The sequence below is a fragment of the Engystomops pustulosus genome, chromosome 1, assembly GCF_040894005.1.
Source record: "Engystomops pustulosus chromosome 1, aEngPut4.maternal, whole genome shotgun sequence".
Classification (NCBI taxonomy): domain Eukaryota; kingdom Metazoa; phylum Chordata; class Amphibia; order Anura; family Leptodactylidae; genus Engystomops; species Engystomops pustulosus.
In genome coordinates, this window is record NC_092411.1 from 149,676,608 (window position 1) to 149,698,460 (window position 21,853).

General features: G+C 40.8%; 2 protein-coding genes across 11 annotated transcripts in view; both read right to left on the bottom strand.

The window, feature by feature from the left end:
• LOC140064026 (F-BAR domain only protein 1-like) overlaps positions 1 to 21,853 on the bottom strand; it is a 118,394-nt gene that overhangs the window by 3,816 nt on the left and 92,725 nt on the right. For 9 of the 10 annotated variants that reach the window (XM_072110429.1, XM_072110502.1, XM_072110457.1 and 6 more), the window contains 9 exons: positions 20,925 to 21,016; positions 20,389 to 20,727; positions 19,936 to 20,030; positions 19,168 to 19,273; positions 15,898 to 16,009; positions 15,557 to 15,712; positions 10,513 to 10,642; positions 9,801 to 9,979; positions 158 to 216 (listed from right to left, as the gene is read on the bottom strand). In XM_072110429.1, coding sequence (XP_071966530.1) covers positions 158 to 216; positions 9,801 to 9,979; positions 10,513 to 10,642; positions 15,557 to 15,712; positions 15,898 to 16,009; positions 19,168 to 19,273; positions 19,936 to 20,030; positions 20,389 to 20,727; positions 20,925 to 21,016 — 1,268 coding nt within the window. The remainder of the gene's footprint in view (positions 1 to 157; positions 217 to 9,800; positions 9,980 to 10,512; positions 10,643 to 15,556; positions 15,713 to 15,897; positions 16,010 to 19,167; positions 19,274 to 19,935; positions 20,031 to 20,388; positions 20,728 to 20,924; positions 21,017 to 21,853) is intronic. The other variant, XM_072110439.1, reaches the window with a different exon arrangement.
• LOC140064062 (uncharacterized) lies at positions 1,476 to 3,338 on the bottom strand. Its single transcript, XM_072110519.1, has 2 exons — positions 1,780 to 3,338; positions 1,476 to 1,536 (listed from the first exon to the last, which is right to left on the bottom strand). The coding sequence occupies exon 1, from the start codon at positions 2,809 to 2,811 to the stop codon at positions 1,792 to 1,794; it is 1,020 nt and encodes a 339-aa protein (XP_071966620.1). The 5' UTR covers positions 2,812 to 3,338; the 3' UTR covers positions 1,476 to 1,536; positions 1,780 to 1,791.

Below are 21,853 nucleotides of genomic sequence, written 5' to 3' on the forward strand. Positions count from 1 at the left end.
TACTCAAAGTTGTAGCCTGGCATGGAATTTCACTGACATTTTCCAGTTCCTAACACAAAAATGCAGTCATGGCAAATATCAACCCTTTTTCCATCACTAAAATATAACTTTTATTACAATAACTTGAAATCCAATGATCTAATGCATGTGACTTTACCTTCGCTTTCCTTTCCAGGTAAGGTATTGGGTATTTGCCACAACAATCTTCTTTCTGAGCTGAGAGAGAAAAAAAAATCTTATTGAGAACATCTGGGACAACCATATCTTCAAAGGAACAGTGTTAGATTGTAAACACAACAAGTAAATGAAGCCTTGTTCTGTTAATATTATGTTTATTTTAATGCAATGTAAATGAATTGTTAACCTAAGGTTAATGCAATGCGAGCAATAGGTTTACACATCGTGCATATACAATAAGTTTAAGGAAATCTACCATCAAAATCAAGCACCAGAGACATTTACTCATAGATACATGCACTATGGCAGTGGTAATCTTCTTATATTTGATATCCATTGCCTCCTTTTACTCTAAAATACATTTTTAAATTATGCTAATGAGCATTAGGGGCTTTGTAGGAGTTTCCAGAGCTCCTCTGTTGCAGCATTATAGGGCTTTTACAATTAGCAGAAAATGTCGCCCCCAACACACACACACTTCCCTCTCGCTCTCTCTCCTCCCTCTAGGGCAGTAGTGGCAAACCTATGGCACGCAGAGCCCTCTCTGCAGGCACACGTACCATCTCCCCTGCCTCATCAAAGTTTATCATTAGAGCTCCGGCCAGGCAGAAAATAGTGTTGCATGCCCAGAGCTCCAACGATCCTGGCCCATTGCAGCCTGAAGCTGATCGGCTCTGCTCTCACTAGTTTTGCCTTTGCGAGACAGTAGCAGCCGATCAGTGCCGGCCCCTCCTCTTCTTCAGCCTGGGGAGATAGTGGAAACAGAATGATGAGTGAGGCAGCTCACAGAATGGAGCCTACAGCAGCAGAGAAGATAAGAGGTCAGGAGCTGCTGGGGCTGCTCAAACAGAGAGCTGTTCACACACAGGTTCTGTCAGGTGGCTTTTGGACACTAAATACTTGTGGTTTAGTGTCCCAAATCACCCAGTATGACAGCGGTCTGTGGCCACATATATACTTGCCTGTATCTGAAGTGCTCATCATCTGCACAAGGCGACAAGTGAAGCCAGGACAACCCCACAGTAAGCACCCTATGCACAATGCACAACGGGTGCTATGCTGCATCACTGGCAGCGTCGTGCAGGTGATGAGCGCTGCGGGCAGAGGCAAGTGTATATGTGGCCATGGACAGCTGTCATATGGGTGATCCCAAATCCACCTGTGCCTCCACCCACCGACAACCACTTTGCTCTACAAGCCACCTGCCAAATTGGATTCCCCAATCCTTTACCATGCCCCTTCTTTGTATTTATCACATAAGAGTTAAACCCTGTGATGGAAATATGGAATTAGACTTACCGGTAATTCGGTTTCCACTAGTGACCATGACGGCCCCCACCTGGAGGATGCTCCTATATCCTATATAGGGACAGGAAGTGCAAGAGATTAAAAGCTCCTCCCTAGCACCCAACACCAGTGTCTACCAAAGTACCACCCGGAAGGATGCAAGTGCAAAAAATTTACATAGAACCATCTCCAAGAAAGAAGAAAGGGAGGGAAATAATGGGGGGCCGTCATGGTCACTAGTGGAAACCGAATTACCGGTAAGTCTAATTCCATATTTCCACCACGTTCCATGACGGCCCCCACCTGGAGACTTACCAGATTACCCCATTATTTGGGAGGGACCACCGCCTGCAGGATTTTCCTGCCGAATGCCAGGTCCTCCTGGGAGGCAATATCCAAACGATAGTGCTTTGCAAAGGTCGAGGAACTTGACCACGTTGCTGCTCGGCATATCTGGTCCAGAGATGCACCCCTTTTTTCGGCCCATGATGTTGCCATGGCCCTAGTGGAATGGGCTTTAATATCCCCCGGAAGGGAAGTGTTTGCGGTCTTGTAGCAGAGAGATATGGTGGATTTTATCCATCTGGCTAAGGTTGCTTTTGAGGCTTTCAACCCTCTATTCTTTCCCCCAAAGTTGACTAATAAACTGGAATCTTTACACCACTCTTTTGTTGCTTCTAAGTAAAAGAGAACACATCTCCTAACATCTAAAGTCTGCCACTTCTTTTCCCGTTCAGATTTAGGATTAGCACAAAAGGAGGGAAGAATAATTTCCTGTCTACGGTGGAATTCAGACACAACTTTAGGGAGGAAGAGGGGATCTAGTTTGAGAATTATCTGGTCATCTAAAATTCTTAGAAAGGGTTCTCTGCGTGAGAGGGCCTGGATTTCGCCCAGTCTGCGTGCTGTGGTAATTGATATCAGGAAGATCGTTTTAAATGTGAGGATTTTCATGTTTGCAGAATCCAGAGGCTCAAAGGGGGGCTCTGTGAGAATATTTAGGACCAGAGAGAGATCCCAAGAGGGGACTGGGTTGTGTATATGCGGTTTAATACGAGAACAGCCCTTAATGAATCTTTTGATCCATCTGTGATCTGCTAAGGGGAAGTCAAAATATATACTTAAGGCCGAAATTTGGACCTTAAGGGTGCTTGGTTTAAGACCTAGAGAAAACCCAGCCTGTAAGAAATCTAAAATTTGACTTAAGTTTGGATTTTCTGGAGAAGGAGGATAATCCCTGCACCATGTACAGAATTTTTTCCAGATCTTGGCATAAATTGCGTTAGTCACTGGTTTCCTGCTTGCTTGAATAGTGTCGATCACTTCGGTAGAAAGGCCTTTGGTCATTAGGTATGCCCTCTCAGGATCCAGGCCGTAAGCTTTAGATGTCGCACGTCTTGATGATACAGTGGACCCTGTAGAAGAAGATCCTGACGATAAGGTAGATGAACAGGATTATCTATAGCTAGTTCCTGAATAACCGGGAACCAACTTCTTTTTGGCCAGTATGGAGCAATAAGAATCAATAATACCCGTTCTGTTCTTAATTTCTGCAAGATTTTGGGAATTAGGGGTATGGGAGGGAAGGCATAGACTAACCCCGACCCCCATGTATGACTGAAGGCATCTAACCCCGTAGGAGAGCCCCTATGGTCTAAAGAAAAGTATTTAGGGGATTTATTATTTAGATGGGTTGCGAAAAGATCTAAGGTTGGAGTCCCCCAGATATGACAGATTTCCCTGAAAGTTTGCGGGTTTAGTGACCATTCATGAGGATCTAATGTAACCCGGCTTAAGAAGTCTGCTTCTATATTTTCTGTACCTTTGAGATGGACAGCCGAGAGGGATAGAAAATGTGTTTCTGCCCACCTAAAAATTTGATGTGATAACTCTGACAAAGATTTAGACTTTGTGCCCCCTTGTCTGCGCAGATAAGCTACTGTAGTAGTGTTATCAGAAAGGATTTTTATGTGTTGATTTTTTATATGCAAGTGGCCCTTTTTGAATGTTTCTAGGACTGCCTTTAACTCCCGGAAGTTTGAGGACCAAAACAAGTCTGGCTGTCCCACTGACCTTGAAAATAGTGGCCTGCCAACGCAGCCCCCCAACCTGACAGGCTTGCGTCTGTTCGTATTGTTAAGATTGGGTTTGGGTTCCACCAAACTCCTTTCTTTAAGTTTATGGGATTCTTCCACCAGGATAGTGAATGTTTAACTGAAAGGGGAATTTTTACCTTGTGGTCTAGATGTAGAGGGTTTTTGTCCCACACCCGGATTGTCCAAGCCTGCATAGTCCTTGTGTGGTTTAGAGCCCAAGACACGCACTGGATACAGGACGTCAGAAGGCCCAGAAGACTCAGAGCTGCTCGAATGCTGCACGACTCTTTCCTCTGGAAGAGACTTATATTTTCCTTTATTTTTTGGATCTTTTCTAACGGTAGGAAAGAACTCTGTTTCACAGAATCTAGTTTTACCCCTAGAAACTTTTTTACCGTCTCTGGTTTTAAATCTGATTTTTTCTTGTTTATGACCCAACCTAAGTCCTGGAGGAGACCTATGACTATCTGAAGGTGCGTCTTTAGTTCTAATTTGGTCTTGGCAACTAGAAGTAGGTCGTCTAGGTAAGGAACTATAATTATGCCCTTCAACCTTAGGTGGGCCACTACCTCTGCCATAATTTTTGTAAAAATACGGGGTGCCGAAGAGATCCCAAATGGTAGGGCTTTGAACTGAAAATGAAGTATTTTTCCCCCCGGGGAAGGAACTGTGAATCTTAGATATTTCTGGTGATCCTGGCAAATAGGGACGTGATAGTACGCGTCTTTTAGATCGATCGTACATAGAAAATAATTTTTTCCTATCAAGGGGGTTGCTGACTTTATCGATTCCATCTTGAAGTGTTTGTACTTTATAAATCTGTTTAATTTTTTTAGATTTATAATTAGACGGTAAGACCCATTGGTTTTTTTTATCATAAATAGAGGGGAATAAAATCCTTCCCCTTTTTCTATCTCCTGGACTGGAACAATCACATCCATCTGAAGTAACTGTTGGATGTTGGTCCAGAGGTGGAGAGTTTGATTTTCTGGCAGATTTGGGTTCTGAAAATGTTGTGGGGGAATATGGAGAAACTCTACCCTGTAACCTGACTGGATGGTCTGGAGTATCCAAGGGTTTTGGCAGATTTTTTCCCATTCGGGCCTGAAATGGGAAAGTCTCCCCCCCACCTGTAAGTCATTGTTTCCTCTGCTTGTGGTCGGGGTTAGAGAAAAACCCTTGACCTGCGCCTCCTTTTGCGTAGCTCCATCTACTTGTCTTTCCTTTGCCCCTAAAGGGAGGTTTCTCTTCCCTGGAAGTACGAAAGGGAAAGGAAGGTTTTTTAGGGGGAATTCTATTAACCGGAAACCCCTTTTTTCTGTCTGCAGCATTCTCTAGTATAGAGTCTAATTCGCTGCCAAACAAAAATTCACCTTGGAATGGGATACCGCAGAGCATAGATTTAGATTTTGTATCCCCACCCCACTGTTTTAACCAGAGAGATCTCCGGACAGAATTGGTCAAGGCCGCCTCTTTGGCCGAAAACCTTAAAGCTTCAGCAGAAGCATCCGCTAGAAATGCTGTGGCAGATTTGAGGAGGGGTAAAGACTCTATAATGGAATCTCTAGAGGTTTTATTTACCAGGTGTGATTCCAATTCTGACAACCAAAAATATAGAGTCCTGGCGACAGAAGTGGAGGCAATGTTGGTCTTAATATTTAAAGAAGACGTCTCCCAAGCCCTCTTAAGTAAGGCATCAGATTTACGGTCAAGGGGGTCTTTTAATTGGGCACTGTCTTCAAATGGGAGATCCGTCTTTTTTACTACCTTAGCAACTTGTATGTCGACTTTAGGTATTTCATCCCATAATGTATTATCCTCAAATTGCAACCTATTTCGGAATTCTTTGGGGATAGAAATTCTTTTTTCTGGCTCCTTCCACTCCGATAATACTAAATCTTTTAGTGTGTCAATTACAGGAAAGAAACTTTTCTTTCTGTATTTAAGTCCCCCAAAGAGGTCACTCTGTACTGAGGTTGGTTCTGACACATCTTCTACTTCTAGTGTGTTTCTCAGGGCTTTTAATAAGTTGTCTAGATCTTCGGACGCAAACAAATACTTTGTGTGCCCTTGATCTTTAGAATGTCCCCCCTCTAGACTTTCTTCCGGTCTATCATCTATAGAACGGGAAGGGAAATCTGAATCTTGATCAGAAGAGGATGACTGAACGTATCTAGGTTTTTTCCTAGGTGGTTCGGGTAAATGAGCAGCAATAGAGGAGGAAACTTCTTTCTTTATTGCGGATCTTATTTCGTCCATTAATGACGATCTTTCCTCTTTTAAAATTTTGGTCAGACAGTCTGAACACAGGCTTTTCCTATAATCCGCGGGTAATTTAGAATTACATAAGCCACATCTTTTAGAGGGTTTTTTAAGGGGTTTATCTCTCTCTCTCTGTTCTTTCTCTTTAGGTTCTTTCTGCTCTTTTCCCTAAGAGAAGCATACATGATAACAGTTAATAGACAGGTATGAAATGTATGGTGAGAGAGAAGAGGTCAGCCCAGGGCTTGTACTTACGGGTACCAGGACCTGGAACAGGTTGGATGCGTCATCAGCCATATTTGCTGGAAGCACCAGAGCCACCGACTAGGTTTCTCCAGGGACGCTTTCCTGCCGCGTCTGGAGAGGCTCGTCCCTCCTCCCCCTTCCGGTGAAACCGGAAGCGATCGGGCTCCTGGACTTGCGCATGCGTCCACGGAGCCGGCTTTCGGGTCCGCCCCCAATGACGCGACCCTGTCGCCTTGATGACGCGCTCACCGGAAGTCGCGTCATCTTGATGACGCGACGCGGCCCGACTTCCGGTACGCGGCCACTCCGGAACCGCGCACCTAAGAAGCACGTGCGCGCGCGCACGCCGTCATCCCTGCCAGTGCCGGAACCCTTCCACCGCCGAGGACCGATGCCCCTCACACGCCGTTCCTCCAGCAGAGAAAAGGGCCCCAGCCACAGGTATTTTCTGGCTGCATGTCCCCCCGCAACCACCCAGCATTGGTCTCCCGGGACCGTTGGTTGGGCTGGAAGAACGGGGGGTGGGGAGGAGGTATATTTTGGTGTTCCCCCCACTCGGTTGTGAGGCGGAACCCAGCAAAAATGTAAAAGTAAAAATCAAAAAGTAAAAATAAAAAGTAAAGGGTAAAAAAGAGAATTTGAATCTCGTGTCTCCCTAGGGAGACTCTCTTGCATCCTATATCCCGTAGGGACAGGAAGACACTGGTGTTGGGTGCTAGGGAGGAGCTTTTAATCTCTTGCACTTCCTGTCCCTACAGGATATAGGAGCATCCTCCAGGTGGGGGCCGTCATGGAACGTGGTGGAAAATAGCATCCAAAGTTGAAAATGCCACTTTTTTGCCATTTTGCAACATTTAATAAAATGTTATGAAAAGTGGTCAAAAGGCTGTACAGTCCTCAAAATGGTAGCAATGAATGCGTCATCTCATATCACAAAAAATTACACCACACACAGCTCCGTACTCTGTATGAAAAAGTTAGCGCCAAAAAATTAGCACCAGAAGATGGCAAAATTATTTTTTTTGTACAGGAGGTTTTAATTTTTGTAAATGTATACAAACATTATTAAATCTAAATAAATATATTATCCCTGTGATCGTACTGACCCACAGAATAAAGTAGACAAGTCAAAACCAAGTTTACAAGAATATGTCACAAAGGCATTTTTTGACCTATTTTACTGCATTTGGAATTTGTTACCACTTCCCAGTACAGGGTATTGGATATTAAATACTAAATCACTATGAAATGCAATTTGTTAACCAGAAAACAAGCCCTCACAGAGCTCTTTGACGGTGGGGAGTAAAAAATGGAAACGCAAAATCGAAAAAGGGGGTAAAGATGGCAATATTTGGTCCATGAGCAAGCTAACTTATCACAGTCCCCTAGTCCCAGCATCTACTCAGGACTGCTGTCACTGTATGGGGGTAATGTTAATCAGCATATGGCGGTAATATTCCTCACTGAATGTCAGCAATACGATATTCATCGCTATATTTGTATAGCATAGTATAGCAATATTATTGGAAAAATTGGCCTTTCTATAGTCTTTATTACCAGAATGATGCTATTTATGTGATTATAAAGGTGGCATCATGATATGGCATTATATGGTATTATTTGTCTTATTGTAAGGTGGTATTGTGGCACTATTGGGCTAAATTTCTGTGTTGGCACCTTGCGATAGAAACATTGGCTTTGGTTTGCAGTTTGGGTACTCAGTCTCTCAGAGGTCCGCCATCAATGCTCTAGGGCAGGGGTCAGGAACCTTTTTGGCTGAGAGAGCCATAAGCGCCACATATTTTAAAATATAATTCTGCGAGAGCCGTACAATATGCTTAAAAGGTCACTGACAGAACAATAGCTCCAGCAGTCATTAGTATAGCAAGCAGTGTTCCTCCCCCCTGTACTAAGCCTCCACTGGACCAAAACAATGGTAATTCCCTGTAAAATAAAAAATAGATAATTTACATTCGAGCTTGTCCCTATACAGACGCCAACCGCTGCAGAACATCCCCATACACGAGCCAACCGCTGCAGAACATCCCCATACACGAGCCAACCGCCGCAGAACATCCCCATACACGAGCCAACCGCCGCAGAACATCCCCATACACGAGCCAACCGCTGCAGAACATCCCTATACACGAGCCAACCGGTGGTGAACCCCTTAACAGAAAATAGTGCCCCAATATCTGAAAAACTCCTTTTACACCATATAGAAAAATGTCATAAAAAGTACGCAAAAAAAAGGTTACACTGTCCTTAAAATAGTAGCAATAAAAAATGGCAACTCATTTCGCAAAACAAATGACACCTCACACAGCTCCGTATACAAAAGTATGAAAAAGTTATTAGCGTCAGAAGATGGCGAAACAATTTTTTTTCCCCATACATTCATTTAATTTTTTTTTTTTTAAATGTATTAAAACACAATAAAACCTAAATAAATTTGGTATTCCCGTGATCGTACAGAACTAAAGAATAAAGTAGAAGTATCATTTAGAGTGCACAGTGAAAGTCGAAAAAACTGAGCCCACAAGAAAGTTACGCAAATGCGTTTGGTTTTTTTTGCCAATTTCACATTTGGAATTTTTTTCCAGTACACGGCATAGAATAATAAATAACGTCACTGAGAAGTAAACATTACACAGAAAATAAGCCCTCACATAGCTCTGTACACAGAAAAATGAAAATGTTATGGATGTTTGAAGGAAGAGAGCGAAAAATTTACGAAAAACAGCTGCATCCAATGGAATTAACGAACACAAGGCTCTTTTCAGCTTATTTGCATATTACTTTGGAGGTCAGTTTTGGGGAGTTACAAGACATATTTCATACCTTATCTGAGGTTACTGTTAGTTTAACCCCTTCAAGACCAGGTTTGTACATTTTTTTTTAATCTCTCCCACAAGGATCCAGAAAATAACAAACAGTGATCGCAAATTTATATGGTTTAGTGATGTCTCAATACCTTAAAAAAAAAAAAAAAAAAATGAATAACCGTAGTCTGACACCAGTCTCTTTTTTATACGCCAGTGTATGGAGCTGTGTAATGTGGGACTGTTTCCGGGATAGGATGACGTTCTTGTTCATACAATTTTGAGAACTGTACAACCTTTTGATCGCTTTTTAATTTTTATTGGATGCTAAATAGGAAAGACTGTGAGCCCTCTTATCACCAGCTTTTACACCATTAACTTGTTCCCATTGTAAATATAAGTCAGATGGTTGTGAAGGAGTTAATGGTGTAAAAGCTGGTCAAAAGTACCCCTTCAAAGAAAATCTACCATTAATAGGTGCAGACACCAAGACTATGGTAATCTACGTATATTTATTATTCATGGCCTTCTTCCTTTAAAATCTCACTTGTAAAATTATGCAAACTGTCCTCTGTGCTGCAGCTCCATATGTTGTTTCACTGTCTCACCCTCTCCCTCTGCTCTTCACCCCTTCTTTTGCCTGATTTAATCCCACAGCATCAGTGGAAGCTTCAGCACACAGTAGAAGAGGGAGGGGGGAGAAGCACTTCAGTACATTGTAATGGACTGTGATCCTGGAGCACGGAGGGGCTCTGGTAGCACACACAGGAACCCTTCAGGCTCCTTTAGGAGGCTGTGGTTCCAAATATAAGAAGATTACCAGTGCCTGGATCGAGGAGTCAATGCCCCTGAGTTTTTCCATGCTTGATTTTACTTCCATTTCCTTTAATTAGAAATGAAAACCTCTTACCAGCGAGCTGTAGGATCACACTGCAAGTTGGATAAAGGCTCATCAAGGGGAAGAAGAATGTGCATGTCACATAAAGACAGATTATGTTTATACTCCAGGCTAAATTCTGTGGATGTGGGACTGCAGTTCCAGGAAGCTGAAAGATGTAAGGGAGCCGCAGAGGTCCCTGGCTTAAAAACCTAAAAATAAATAAATAAAAACACAAATTTCAGAATTTTACAATGATAAATCCTCAAGATACAAGAAAGACCTAGACAGAAACTCAACATTAAAATTAAGTTTTTAATTTTTCAACTCCATCATTTGACAGCATCTGCCAGTCCTAGGGATTCAACTCCATAACTTCATTTATTGTATTAAAAGGCACAATACCTCTGAGAATGCTCATGGGAGGATTTTTTTTCCTTTGTTATATTGCTTGTTTTTTTTTCTGAACAAGCGACCTATAGCTGCAGCCATAAAAGCAACCTGGCATTGATTTTTCTAAAGGAGGTTCAACTGGTATATGGTCAATAAAAGGTTCACCTCAACTTGGCTCATCTCAATCAACTTGCCGCGCACCCCCCCCCAAAACGCCCCTTCACTCTTCCCCTTTATGTTTTTTGTTCCATTAGGGTTGGTGAGCCTTGCATGTACAATATTTCTACTGTAATATCACTGCTTACCCTTACCTACTTTGTTTCAATAAAACTGATCATTGAGAAGGAAATACCTGATACTTCAGTAGGACAATATTGTAATAAGGAGCAGTGTGTTGTTCTGCCATATTTTGCAGGTGACAGGTCAGCCGCTGCATATTTAGCCAGAAGTCTTTACAGTTAGGGTCACTCTGAGACAGGTCACTGGTGAAGAAAAGAGAGTAGTTTAAGCCATTATTAACAGAGTCCTCAGTGTCGAGTAAAATTCTGTATTCTTATGATTTGTGTTTAAAGGAACCTGTCACCACATCTGCACATTTACAGCCAGTGACAGGTTCCTATAGAGCCCTATTCACTTACGGACACCCTTCTTTAAAGGAAACCTACCACTTGAAGTGGCAGGTTTCTGATGGAAATACCGGGCACCAGCTCAGGGTGAGCTGGTGCCGGAGCTTATTTTCATTAGTGTTTTAAACCGCGGTATCGCGGTTTAAAACACTTTTTAAACTTTATAGCCGGCGCAGGCAAGTACGCGCTCGGCGCTTACCGTGCGCGCGGCTACATAGGAAGTGAATGAGAGCCGCGCGCATGGTAAGCGCCGAGCGCGTACCTCCATGCGCCGGCTATAAAGTTTAAAAAGTGTTTTAAACCGCGATACCGCGGTTTAAAACACTAACTAAAATAAGCTCCGGCACCAGCTCACCCTGAGCTGGTGCCCGGTATTTCCATCAGAAACCTGCCACTACAAGTGGTAGGTTTCCTTTAAGCTAAAAATTGTTTACCTTACATCCATATAAATCACCTTTTCTTAGATTACCTGGCATCAGAGGGGGCGTGTCCTGCTCGGCCAGCCCCTCCCATCTAATCATTCCCATGCCCTATGTATCCCTACTGGTCACAGTTCATCTCATGTGACCAAAGTGACATAATCTCAGGTCTTTTAGCCTCTTAATAATAGTAAAGTGTATCCCATGCATGTATCTGACCACATGAAGTCACAGCAGCCTCCATGGACTTTTACTCCTCCTCATCCTCCATGGAGGCTGCTGTGATTTCATGTAATCACATACATGGTGTACAGTTTGCTAACATTAGAAGGCTTAGAGATCTGCGATGATGTCACCCTGGTCACATGTCATGAATGTAACACAAGGAATTGACACAATATTTCCCATCTGTACATAGAGCTTTATATGTCTGTAGTTGAATATTAGCAGATGGTCCCCAAGTACTAGGAGGCAGAGCAGTGATTTGAAGAGCTGTCAGTCACAAAAATGGGGCTTGGTTTACTGCCAGAGAAGAGTCACAAATACCAGATATAAGTCACATAAGTTAATTTGCATATCATAAAACCTCCTGTAATTAAGGTAAAGTGCCTCAATGACAGCTAATTTTAGGTGATATGGTGAGGACTTGTATCAGCAGGCAATGTTAGTTAGGGTGATCAATATCTGGTGACAGGTCCTCTTTAATGATTTACAAAACCAGAGCGATAAAATACAGCAAAAACAAAAATAAATAGCATACTGAGGGCCAACAGTTTATAGATTTTATTATTTGTTTTCTAATTACCAAAAACTCCAACACCTAAAGTAAAAGGTCAACAAAATAGGATATCTAATAAACCCTATTAGGGAAGAGTCCATTCCCTTGACAGGCAATCTATACAAAATTTGGGTATCCTGCTAACTAGAATCCGTAGACTGGAAGAGAACCGAAGTCTAGGGACAATGCCCTTATATTTTGGTAACGTCCATTATAGGCTGAAGGAGCTCCTTTGCTTACTTTACTTATTTCAGGAACTCCCCAACCATTTAACCCAAGGCTAAAACGCACACTTTAATTAAATTCAATTTTGGAGAATATTTCATATCTGGGGTAAGCACTCAACAACATTGCTTTATGTTGGTCTAAATTCTCCCTACCTTAAAATGAAGAATCTTGCAGCCAACCTTCTACTGTAACCCCCCACTCCAACAGGGCCAGTCTTCTGGTGTATTTAAGACATGGCATGAAGGTTGTTCTATTTCACATATTGTAAACACTTTAAAGAAATATATATGATGCTACCTTTCCACCTTTTCTGGCTTAAGCAAAGAGTTTTGCTTCTAGGGTTTTACTAGAGCGTTCTTGTTTTGTAATATTTGCTAAAATAGTAAACCTTTTATGGGACATCGTACATTTTGGGATTAAAAAAAACAGAAATGCAAAAACAAACTGTTGAAAAGCCATAACTTTTATATTTCCAGTTTGCACAGAAAACAAGCCCTGTGGCTCTGTAAACACTGTACAATTTAAAATTAGAAACAATGTACAAATAGATGAAAAAACAAAATCAAAAATGCGTTCAAACTGACAAAAGAGATATCAAAACTTATACAGCTTTATAACAAGAAAAAAAAAAAAAAAAGAAAAATTACGAAACAGTGAATTTCCAAAAGGTGCTGACACCTGTAAGATTATTTTTCATTCAAATATTTATGGGTGCGGAAATAGCAGAGAAGTAGCGATTAGGACACTTGTCTGTGTGGGATAATTGTATATTTTGATATACCTGGAATTTTGGGATGCAAGGATATTAAACGTGTTTATGATATGTTAAATTGTTTATTATAATCTAATTCTAAGGAAAGAGTTTGTTTTTTTTAAATTTCCCCCTAGGGTATTTGAAGGGATCTGCATACAACTGCATTGCAGTATTTTGATAAAATATTAACCACTTAAAGGGAACCTGTCACCAGGAGACCCATTTTTAGCACTCCCCCAGTCCCCACAAAGCATAGTACATACACTGCCAAAGTGTTTTTGTATACAAAATTGGTTTTACAGAAAAACAGATATGTTATATTGTACCTTTCATTAGCATCTGCTGTGTGACTAGGCAGTTGCCTTTTGGAAAGGAGCAGTTTCCCCCCACCCTCGTGAGACATTGTAGTTTAAGTTAGTATTAGAATTTTGCTAATCAGTTAATATTTGGGTATTTAAAATGCAATAAAGTAGAAAAAAATTTAAAAAAGAAATTACAATTTTCAAAGGTTCTACTTATTTGGACAAAAAGTGATAACACTTTTTTTGTAGAAACCTTTTGTCATTTGTCTTGTTATTTCCATAATTTGTTTTAAGTTTCCTTTTTTAATGGATGTTAGAAGGTTTATAGTTTTAGTAGCTAAGTTTTTGGTGACCAATTTATGAACTTAACATCTCAAACTATTAAAATGAACATTTGGGAAGTCTGTTAACCCTTTAATTCTCTCAGGAATCAAACAAATATGGATTGGGAATAAATTTATCTAGGGCTGTAGTGAGCATTTTAACCCCCAACATGTTGGCCAAAATCTAATACAAAGTAAATGGTGCAGAGTAAAAACTGCATTTTTCCTCACCTCAAATATGCCATTTTGGTGCCAAATATATTTTGCCCAACTCATGCCACTTTAGCCAAACACCCCAAAAATCCTTGGTTGTTTGTCCAAAGACGGCAATACCCTATATGTGGCAATAATCAACAGGCTGGGCACACAGCAGGGCTGAGAAGGGAAGGAGCTCCTTTTTCACAAGTTTGGATTTGGTCTCTCCTCTTTCCATGATCTTCCCCCTTTAATGGTTTCCTCTTTCATTCACCATTCCAAGGAACTCAATATCTCCTGCGAAAGAGGAATCTTTTGATCTAAGCGGGCCTCATCTCCGTTCCAGGCACTGCTGGTATAGCTGCTGTGAGGAGACCCAAAACCTTTATTATTTCTCTTATTGAAGGAGAACTCTTCTTGCATAAGTGCTTTACTGAAGCTGTTAATTTCTGAATTCTTTCAGGGGGGAAGAAAGGATCTTTGGTTCCTGGAATCTAGCTGAATCCATAGGAATATTTTTACTCTGGAAGGCGTAAGGGAGGATTTCTTCCAATTCACCAACCATCCCAGACTGTGTAAGATACTATCAAATCACACTTAAACAGTGCAGTTGTGGGGGAGGGGAAAACGGACATTGGGGGGGGGGGGATTACTGAAGGAAAAAAATGGACGATGGTTTATAGTGATTTTTGGGAACAGTAATAAGAGACAGATCACAAGCACTCCCCTCTCCAACACTACCAAAAGCGACGTTGAAGGATTATTAACTGAAAAAAGAGCACTTTATGATGTGATATTCTATTATACAAATGTGACAAAAAGTAGTACATGTCCCAACCAGACCTTCAATGCAGATGTGAACCACGTTGCAATATATAAGAGATACAAGGGTTACAAATTCATGGCAAAATCCATGTATTGGACAACAGTCTAGGTTCACATTTTGTTACTTTGCTATAAGCTGGGACACTGTATGGGATTTCCTCAAATTTGCCGAGGCTGGAGGACGTTGCATCTGGTCGCCATAGAATTCCATTATAGCAGAAGGGAGAAGGATGGAAAGACAGCTTGCTACATCTTTCCATCCTGCCTTTTTCACAGGACAAGTTGTATACTGAGCATATGGAGGCAACAACTATACCTCCGACTGCCAGTATTTGTCAATGGGTATGGTCTGCGTAAACATTGAGAGCTTTACGGAAGTATACACTGAGTGTATGTAAAAGTTGTGCAATAAATACCACATTTGATTTATACAAGGCATTGGTTTAATAAATTTAAGTTGGTGGTATGGTTTATAAAAAAAATTTGGTGTAAAAAACATTAAACTTTCAGCATCTCCGTTTCTCTAGCTTGCAGAACCCCAAACGTGACATGTTTTGAAAGACGCAATTCTCATTTTAAATATGATAGCAATAGCATGGTTTAAGTACTATAAAGCCTAAGGCGTTTCATGGGAAAAGAGTGAGTTGTAACATAAAATAGGAAATTCTTGGAAGGATATCGAATACCCTACCGAAACTGCAAAAAAGATCCCTTAGCGACCAGCCTGTGCTTAAAAAAAAACGTGTTTTTTTTTTTAAATCAAAAAAGGTTTTATATTTTTGAAGCTGCCAACTGCCATGGCACAGTTGCTTGGATGGACAGAAGCACTACATTTTTTAAAATCAACTGCAATAGAAACGGATTTGCATATATTGCAGTGCATCTCTTTGCTTAGATTAAGAAGAGGTCAGCAACCCATTCAAATTACATGCGCTCTTCTCCTTACCTATAAAGAAGGTCTGGGTTTGGAATGAAATGTTCAACATCAGATGTATGGATCAGCCGAAAGCTTAATACAGGAGGTGGAGTTGGGCCACCAAACACTCGAAGTATGCCTCCTGGAAAGGACATTGTCAGTTCTCCTGAGATCCGTACCCCTAAGCTGCAGAACAGAAGATGTGGACATTAAATAACTTCATGATTGGAAGCAAACACAGAATACGTTCAGAAATGTGATAAACACAAGTGATAAAAGGTTGCCGAATAATAGAATTTGGACTGATCTACAGTAAAAACTTATCGGACACAAAAATACAAAATGTTTCTATTGCAAAAGTGAAAACTCACCCCTCTAGTCCCCCTTCTTCAAAAACAGCATGCACATATTCTGTAAAGGCAGCAGCCACAGGAAGACACTCCTGAGATCCAATAACAACAGGACTAGGTCCACGAGATAACCCTGCAAAAAAAAAAAAAAAAAAAAGTAAAGTCACAAATAGGTGTGTATCAGATGAGTTTGCACTGAAAAGGGGTAATAGACAGGGGTGTCCCCTATCCCCCTATTTATTCGCAATAGCTATAGAACTTCTGGCAGTCATTAAAAGGGCATCTGCTGAGATTTTAGGAATCCCATAGAGGGTGGAAGAACAAGTGTCTCTGTACACAGATGACATGTTGATATACATGGGCGACACAAATAAGTCTCTTTCAAAGGGAATGTCAATTATACAATAATTTGGTACATACTCTGGTTTTACAATTAACTGGGAAAAGTCGCTTTGTTACCGTCAACATCAAATCCAACTTAGAGCCGTTGTTATCTAAATTTGCAACAAAAATTAAAGTATGGTACAAACTCCCACTGTCCCCAATCAGGAAGGGTAACCTTATCAAAATGGTGCTAGTCAGGGAGGAATCTTTCAAGGTGGGCTCCAGTGGAGCGTTGAATAGAATTCTAAGAGCAAATTCCACCAAAGATACCCTGCTGAAAAGTCATTCTAAATGGAATAGAGATGTGGGACCTATTATAGAGGAACAAAGGACCGCAGCCCTAGAGCTGTTACCAATCCTTTCCCCTAGTGAAGCGCGCAGGATGTCTCCTTTGCTACTTCTGCACAGAGCACATAAGTCCCCCCCATTTGCGCTATCAAATAGGTGTAAGACCCAACTCTGAGTGTCCGAGGTGTGGGACTGAGGCGGCAGGAATACTCCATATGATGTGGGAATGCAGGGAACTAGAAACCCTATGGAAGTCTATCCCAAATATAATACATACAGTTTATTCAATTACTGTTGAGGTGACTCCAGCGTGCCTGTTGGGAGTGCTACAATCTGACAGAGCAAACTAATGTTGCAATACAGCAATCTCTGTATCAAGCCAGAAAGGTCATAGCTTCTCACTGAATAAGGCCCCGGCCTCCGTAAAAAATGGAGTTTATAGAGAGCGTGAATGCGGTTATAATACAGTACATATGTAAAGAGGAATTGTATTCCCAAATTTGAAAAGATATATGGGGAAGATGGTTTGATACTCCCAGTTTGCCTTCTGCTGCCCTGGTTAGAATTAGAGCAAGTCTAGAATATCAGCCATCTTTGGCGAAATAAGAAGGTGGAAGGTACACACGCTGTAGCTGAATTAGGACTGGACGGTCTGGAAGGGTTTTTGAAGGGGGGGTTGTAGGGATTGTACTTGTATAGCACAGCTAGAATAATGCAAGATTTCCAGAGTGCAGTATCATTTTCTGCATTTTAACACATCTGCAGCAATGTCCAGGTTTACTTCCTGTGGCAGATATTTTCTCTGTTTGTCATTTTTGGGGTATATGAGGGGGGGGGGGATCTCAAATAAAAAGATTTGATTTAAAAAAAAAAAAAGTAAAGTCGCAATTCCTGGTGCATAGACGGGAATTGTGACTATTTCCTCACTTATGCCACCTTTGTGCCAAGAAGGACCCGCCATAGAATTGTCCAGAGGCATGTTCCAGTGCCCGATATTATAAAGGACCAGAGCCTCTTGGCATATTCGGCCATCCAATGGGGCGGAAGAACATCGAGCATTGTGCACCAGCGTTTGATGAATCCCCCCAAAGCATTTCTTTCTCCTCTCTCTTACTCATCCTTTCCTTCCTATTACATCTGCTTTTCAGTCTAATAGATCAAGAAATGAGTCTTGCTAGTACTAAGAGCAAAACTCTATGAAATATCAGTTTACATAAAAGCCCCAAACTTCCAACTCTGACTCCTCAGCCCTTTTTTCCCTGATCACTCTAGCAGTTCAAACATAAGAGCAGTTATTACTTCCCAGTGCCTTTTTCCGGTGATCTGTAGCAGAGGTCATTCAGGCTGAGCTCTCTTCATACAGAGATGGGCTTAGCTGCATATTGCAGAAATGACCCATCGCTATCACCCACGGTCGGTGCTTGCACTGATCGCGGGGGGGTTAACCTCTTGTTAACATGGCCTCACATGGGCCATCTTTCTTGAGATCGTTGCTCCCCCGAAGTCATTGGTTGGGGGAGGGGGGGGGGATTTAGAGAGGGGCGGCCATTGGTTACCATGACAGCCTCGGGTCTTCGTCAGACCCGAGGCTGCATGGTTTCTGCAGATTCGTTACAATGAGCCAGTGGCTCATTGTAATGATTCCTTTGCAAAAGCACCATATACTGCAACACAGTAGTATTGCAGTATACAGTAGGAATGATCAGACTGTCTAGGGTTAATGTACCCTAGAGAGTCTTCGAAATAGTGGGGGGGGGGGGGAGGGGAAAAAAAAAAAAAAAAGAAAAATTAATAAAATAGAACTAAAATAAAACATAATAAAACAGTAAAATTCAAACACCTTAGGTATCGCCGAGTCTCAAAATGCCCGATCTATCAAAATATAAAAACTGTTATTGCCAGTGGTGACCTCCATAACAGGAAATGGCGCCAAAATGTCCGGAACGCGAGTTTTACACCATTTTACATGACATTAATATGTAATAAAAAGTGATAAAAATGTTGCACAGTCCTCAAAATGGGAGCAATGAAAACGTAGGCTCATTTTACAAAAAATGACACATCACACAGCTCCGTAAACCAAAGTATGAAAAAGTTTTTAGGGTCTAAATTTTTTTTTTCTTTTTTGTACACATTTGTTTAATTTTTGAAAAAATGATTAAAACGCAATAAAACCTATATAAATTTGGTATCACCATGATCGTACCAAAACGAAACAAAGCAGAGGTGTTATTTGGAAAGCACAGTGAATGTCGTAAAAACTGAGCCCACAAGAACGTCACGCATATGCGTTTTATTTTCAATTTTTCCACATTTGGAATTTTTTTCCTGCTTCCCAGTACACGGCATGGAATAATAAATAACATCACGGAAAAGTAAAATTTGTTACACACAAAATAAGCCCTCACACAGCTCTGTACACGGAAAATTTTAAAAAGTTATGGATTTTTGAAGGTGGAGAGCGAGAAATGACCCAAAAAACCCTGCGTCCTTAAGGGGTTAAGTCAATAACTCCATGAATTTATACAACTTATTTGCATTTCCCCTAAAAGTCACTTGCTGGAGGTAGGTAGTATGATAAATACCCCTATATTTTTACTTAAGAATTCACATTCTTACCAACAGACAATCCAGTGCTTAAAGTTGGAGGGGAGAAGAATCCACGTTCATTTGTTGTACTAGGTGGGTGACCAGGAATTAGTAGAGACTGATTGATAGAGGTTGTCTACAGAAAAAAAATAAGTTTTTATAAACGGCAGGAATTAAGATTGAAATATATACACAGGCATGATGTTGAAATATAAAAAAAAAAATCTGCAGACACACACACACACATACACTTGATTAGAACGCTGTCCAGCTCAAATCCACCAAGGCATTATGTTTGTTAAAATTCTTCCTTTAAAGTCAGCATCTAAAAACATAGATATGATCAAGATTGTCCATTGCGTTTCGGACGCTACAGGAGTCCTTAGTCATGGATCTATATATACACACATACATACCACACTTAATATATTAAAATGAAGTATAACATAAGCATAACAGAATATAACATGACAATAGCTTGTAAGGCATCAGACAAAAACCATATGCCGTATAAAGACACAAAACACTGGATGTTTCAGTTATCACATTTATCTTTCAAAGGCAATCGGTACAAGTTGGAAGGCCAGCCATAGTTTCTAGCCACACATAGTTTCTACTTGGATAATCATACAGAAAATTTGCTGTGTGGCTAGAGATATAATGTGCAGGATATTTTGTGGCGAAAGGTTGTTTCCTCACCCTAAATCTTCTACAATAATGAACATTTACTAACCTCTACCTCTCTATGGTATATATTGATAAACTTAAAAAAAAGTTAACTTGTTATTTTATGCTTACAAGGTTATTGCTTCTTTGTGCACGGGAAGTTGTATATGCGGATTCAGTGCGAGAACACAGATTGTTTTGAAGTCCAGAAGATATTCCCCAGGAATCTGGAAGACGAAATTTGAAATGCTGCGTTTTTATAAAAGTCACAAATAATTCTGTAATGATTTTAGTTATTTGTTCAAGCAGAAATTAAATGCAGAAGCGTTTCAGCTGTTGGTTTAGGCTACATGACATTTGCCGCATATTTTTAAGCAACAATTTAACACCAATTGCTATAAGAAAATACATCCAAATTGCCATTACATTTTACACTGAAAATGGCTAGAGGGAAAAAAGGCAGATAGTGAACAACTACAATTTAGCATATGAACATGCAGGTACAGAGAAAATTCTACATTCATAATTAGCTATCGTGATATAAAAGAAACAGAATAAAATAAAAAACTAGGTTTGTTTACAAACCGTGGTTAGGAATAAACAGATCCGTATTTTCTGGTATTGCACAGCTGGGTAAAGGAGGACTAGGAGCAGTTACTTTGTGCTCCCAAGTATCTCTTCTTTCAGAATGCTGTTGACTATTAGAATTTGAGTTGGTTAGATTGGATGGCGAGTCATTAAATGAAGAAGTTACTAAAACAGAGTCCGTAGTGGAAGAGTCATCACGGGGAGTCCATGGCCTAGAGTCCGGCGAAGGGACAGAAAACGGATGGAATGGCGAATCCAAACCAGAGTCTTCGACATTTTCAGGCGATGAGGAAGAGAATGGAGATGGACTAGAGGCAAGAGTGTAGGTTCTGCAAACTAAATTAAGAGAACAAGACCGCAATTATAAATAAGGTTGTGCATGCTTTAAAATCCCTATTTACAAAACTGTGTTATTGCAATAAAAAAATATTATTAATACTGCAGTTTTCACTTTAAATGACAATTCATCTTACAAAGGTAGTCAGTTGATAAGGTAAGCTGTACATACTAGATGTGTGTTAGATATAGGATACCTGGAAAATCATCTGGTTCAAAAACAGATTCTTGAAGAGGTCCAAATGAAGAATGAACAGGATGAGAGTTGCAGTCGGAATTTGAATCACTGCTGGAATAAAAAGAATGCAATAAGGAATTACTGTACAGAGTATACACTAATAAAAACTAAAAGAACCAGTAAGACTACCCCATGTTTGGCTTTTGGTTCCTGCTGTGACCTTTGTGCCGATTTCCAAATAAAAAAGGGGACCTTTTACTAACTCTTTGCTTCTTTGAAGCATTTTTCTTCCAAGTGCATATCACATTTGTCCTGACAAGTTGGTTTTTAGTAGCCAAGAAGAATTTAATAACCATCTGACAAAAAAAGACTCCTCTTGGGAATGCAAACTTCATATACCAATTACTATGCTGAAGTGGAGATTAAAAATGGAATCGAACAGGATGTGGGGGCAGCACTGGAAGAAGAAGCTTGATGCAACTGACAGATTTAAAAGGGTATTCCCACAAAGACAAGTTTCTTATATGTACTCAGGATAACAAAATAGCATTCTCTAATTCATTGTAATTAACAAAAATGCAGGATTTCACAGATCTAAGTCCAACCTGTTTCTATCGGTCCTGCATTTTAGTTGCCTCTAGACACGACCCAGTAACTTCTCACTTAGAGTCGAGGCCGCCATCTTGGATTTTTGTGCGAGAGCGTGCTGCTGAGATTACTGTCTGAAGCCACACACCCTGACACAGACACTTGCTGCCAGGAGATCATGAGAGAGAGGCTGCAAACAACAAACTACAAGGAGATAAGTGATCTGGGGTAAGGGGGATGCAGGCATATATCTATGAAATGTAGCAGAGCCCACAGTGTAACAGTGTAAAAGCCTATGTCAGCCTCCGTGTAATATCATGCATCTCTGATCTGCCACATCTCTCCATGTGTCCGTGTGGG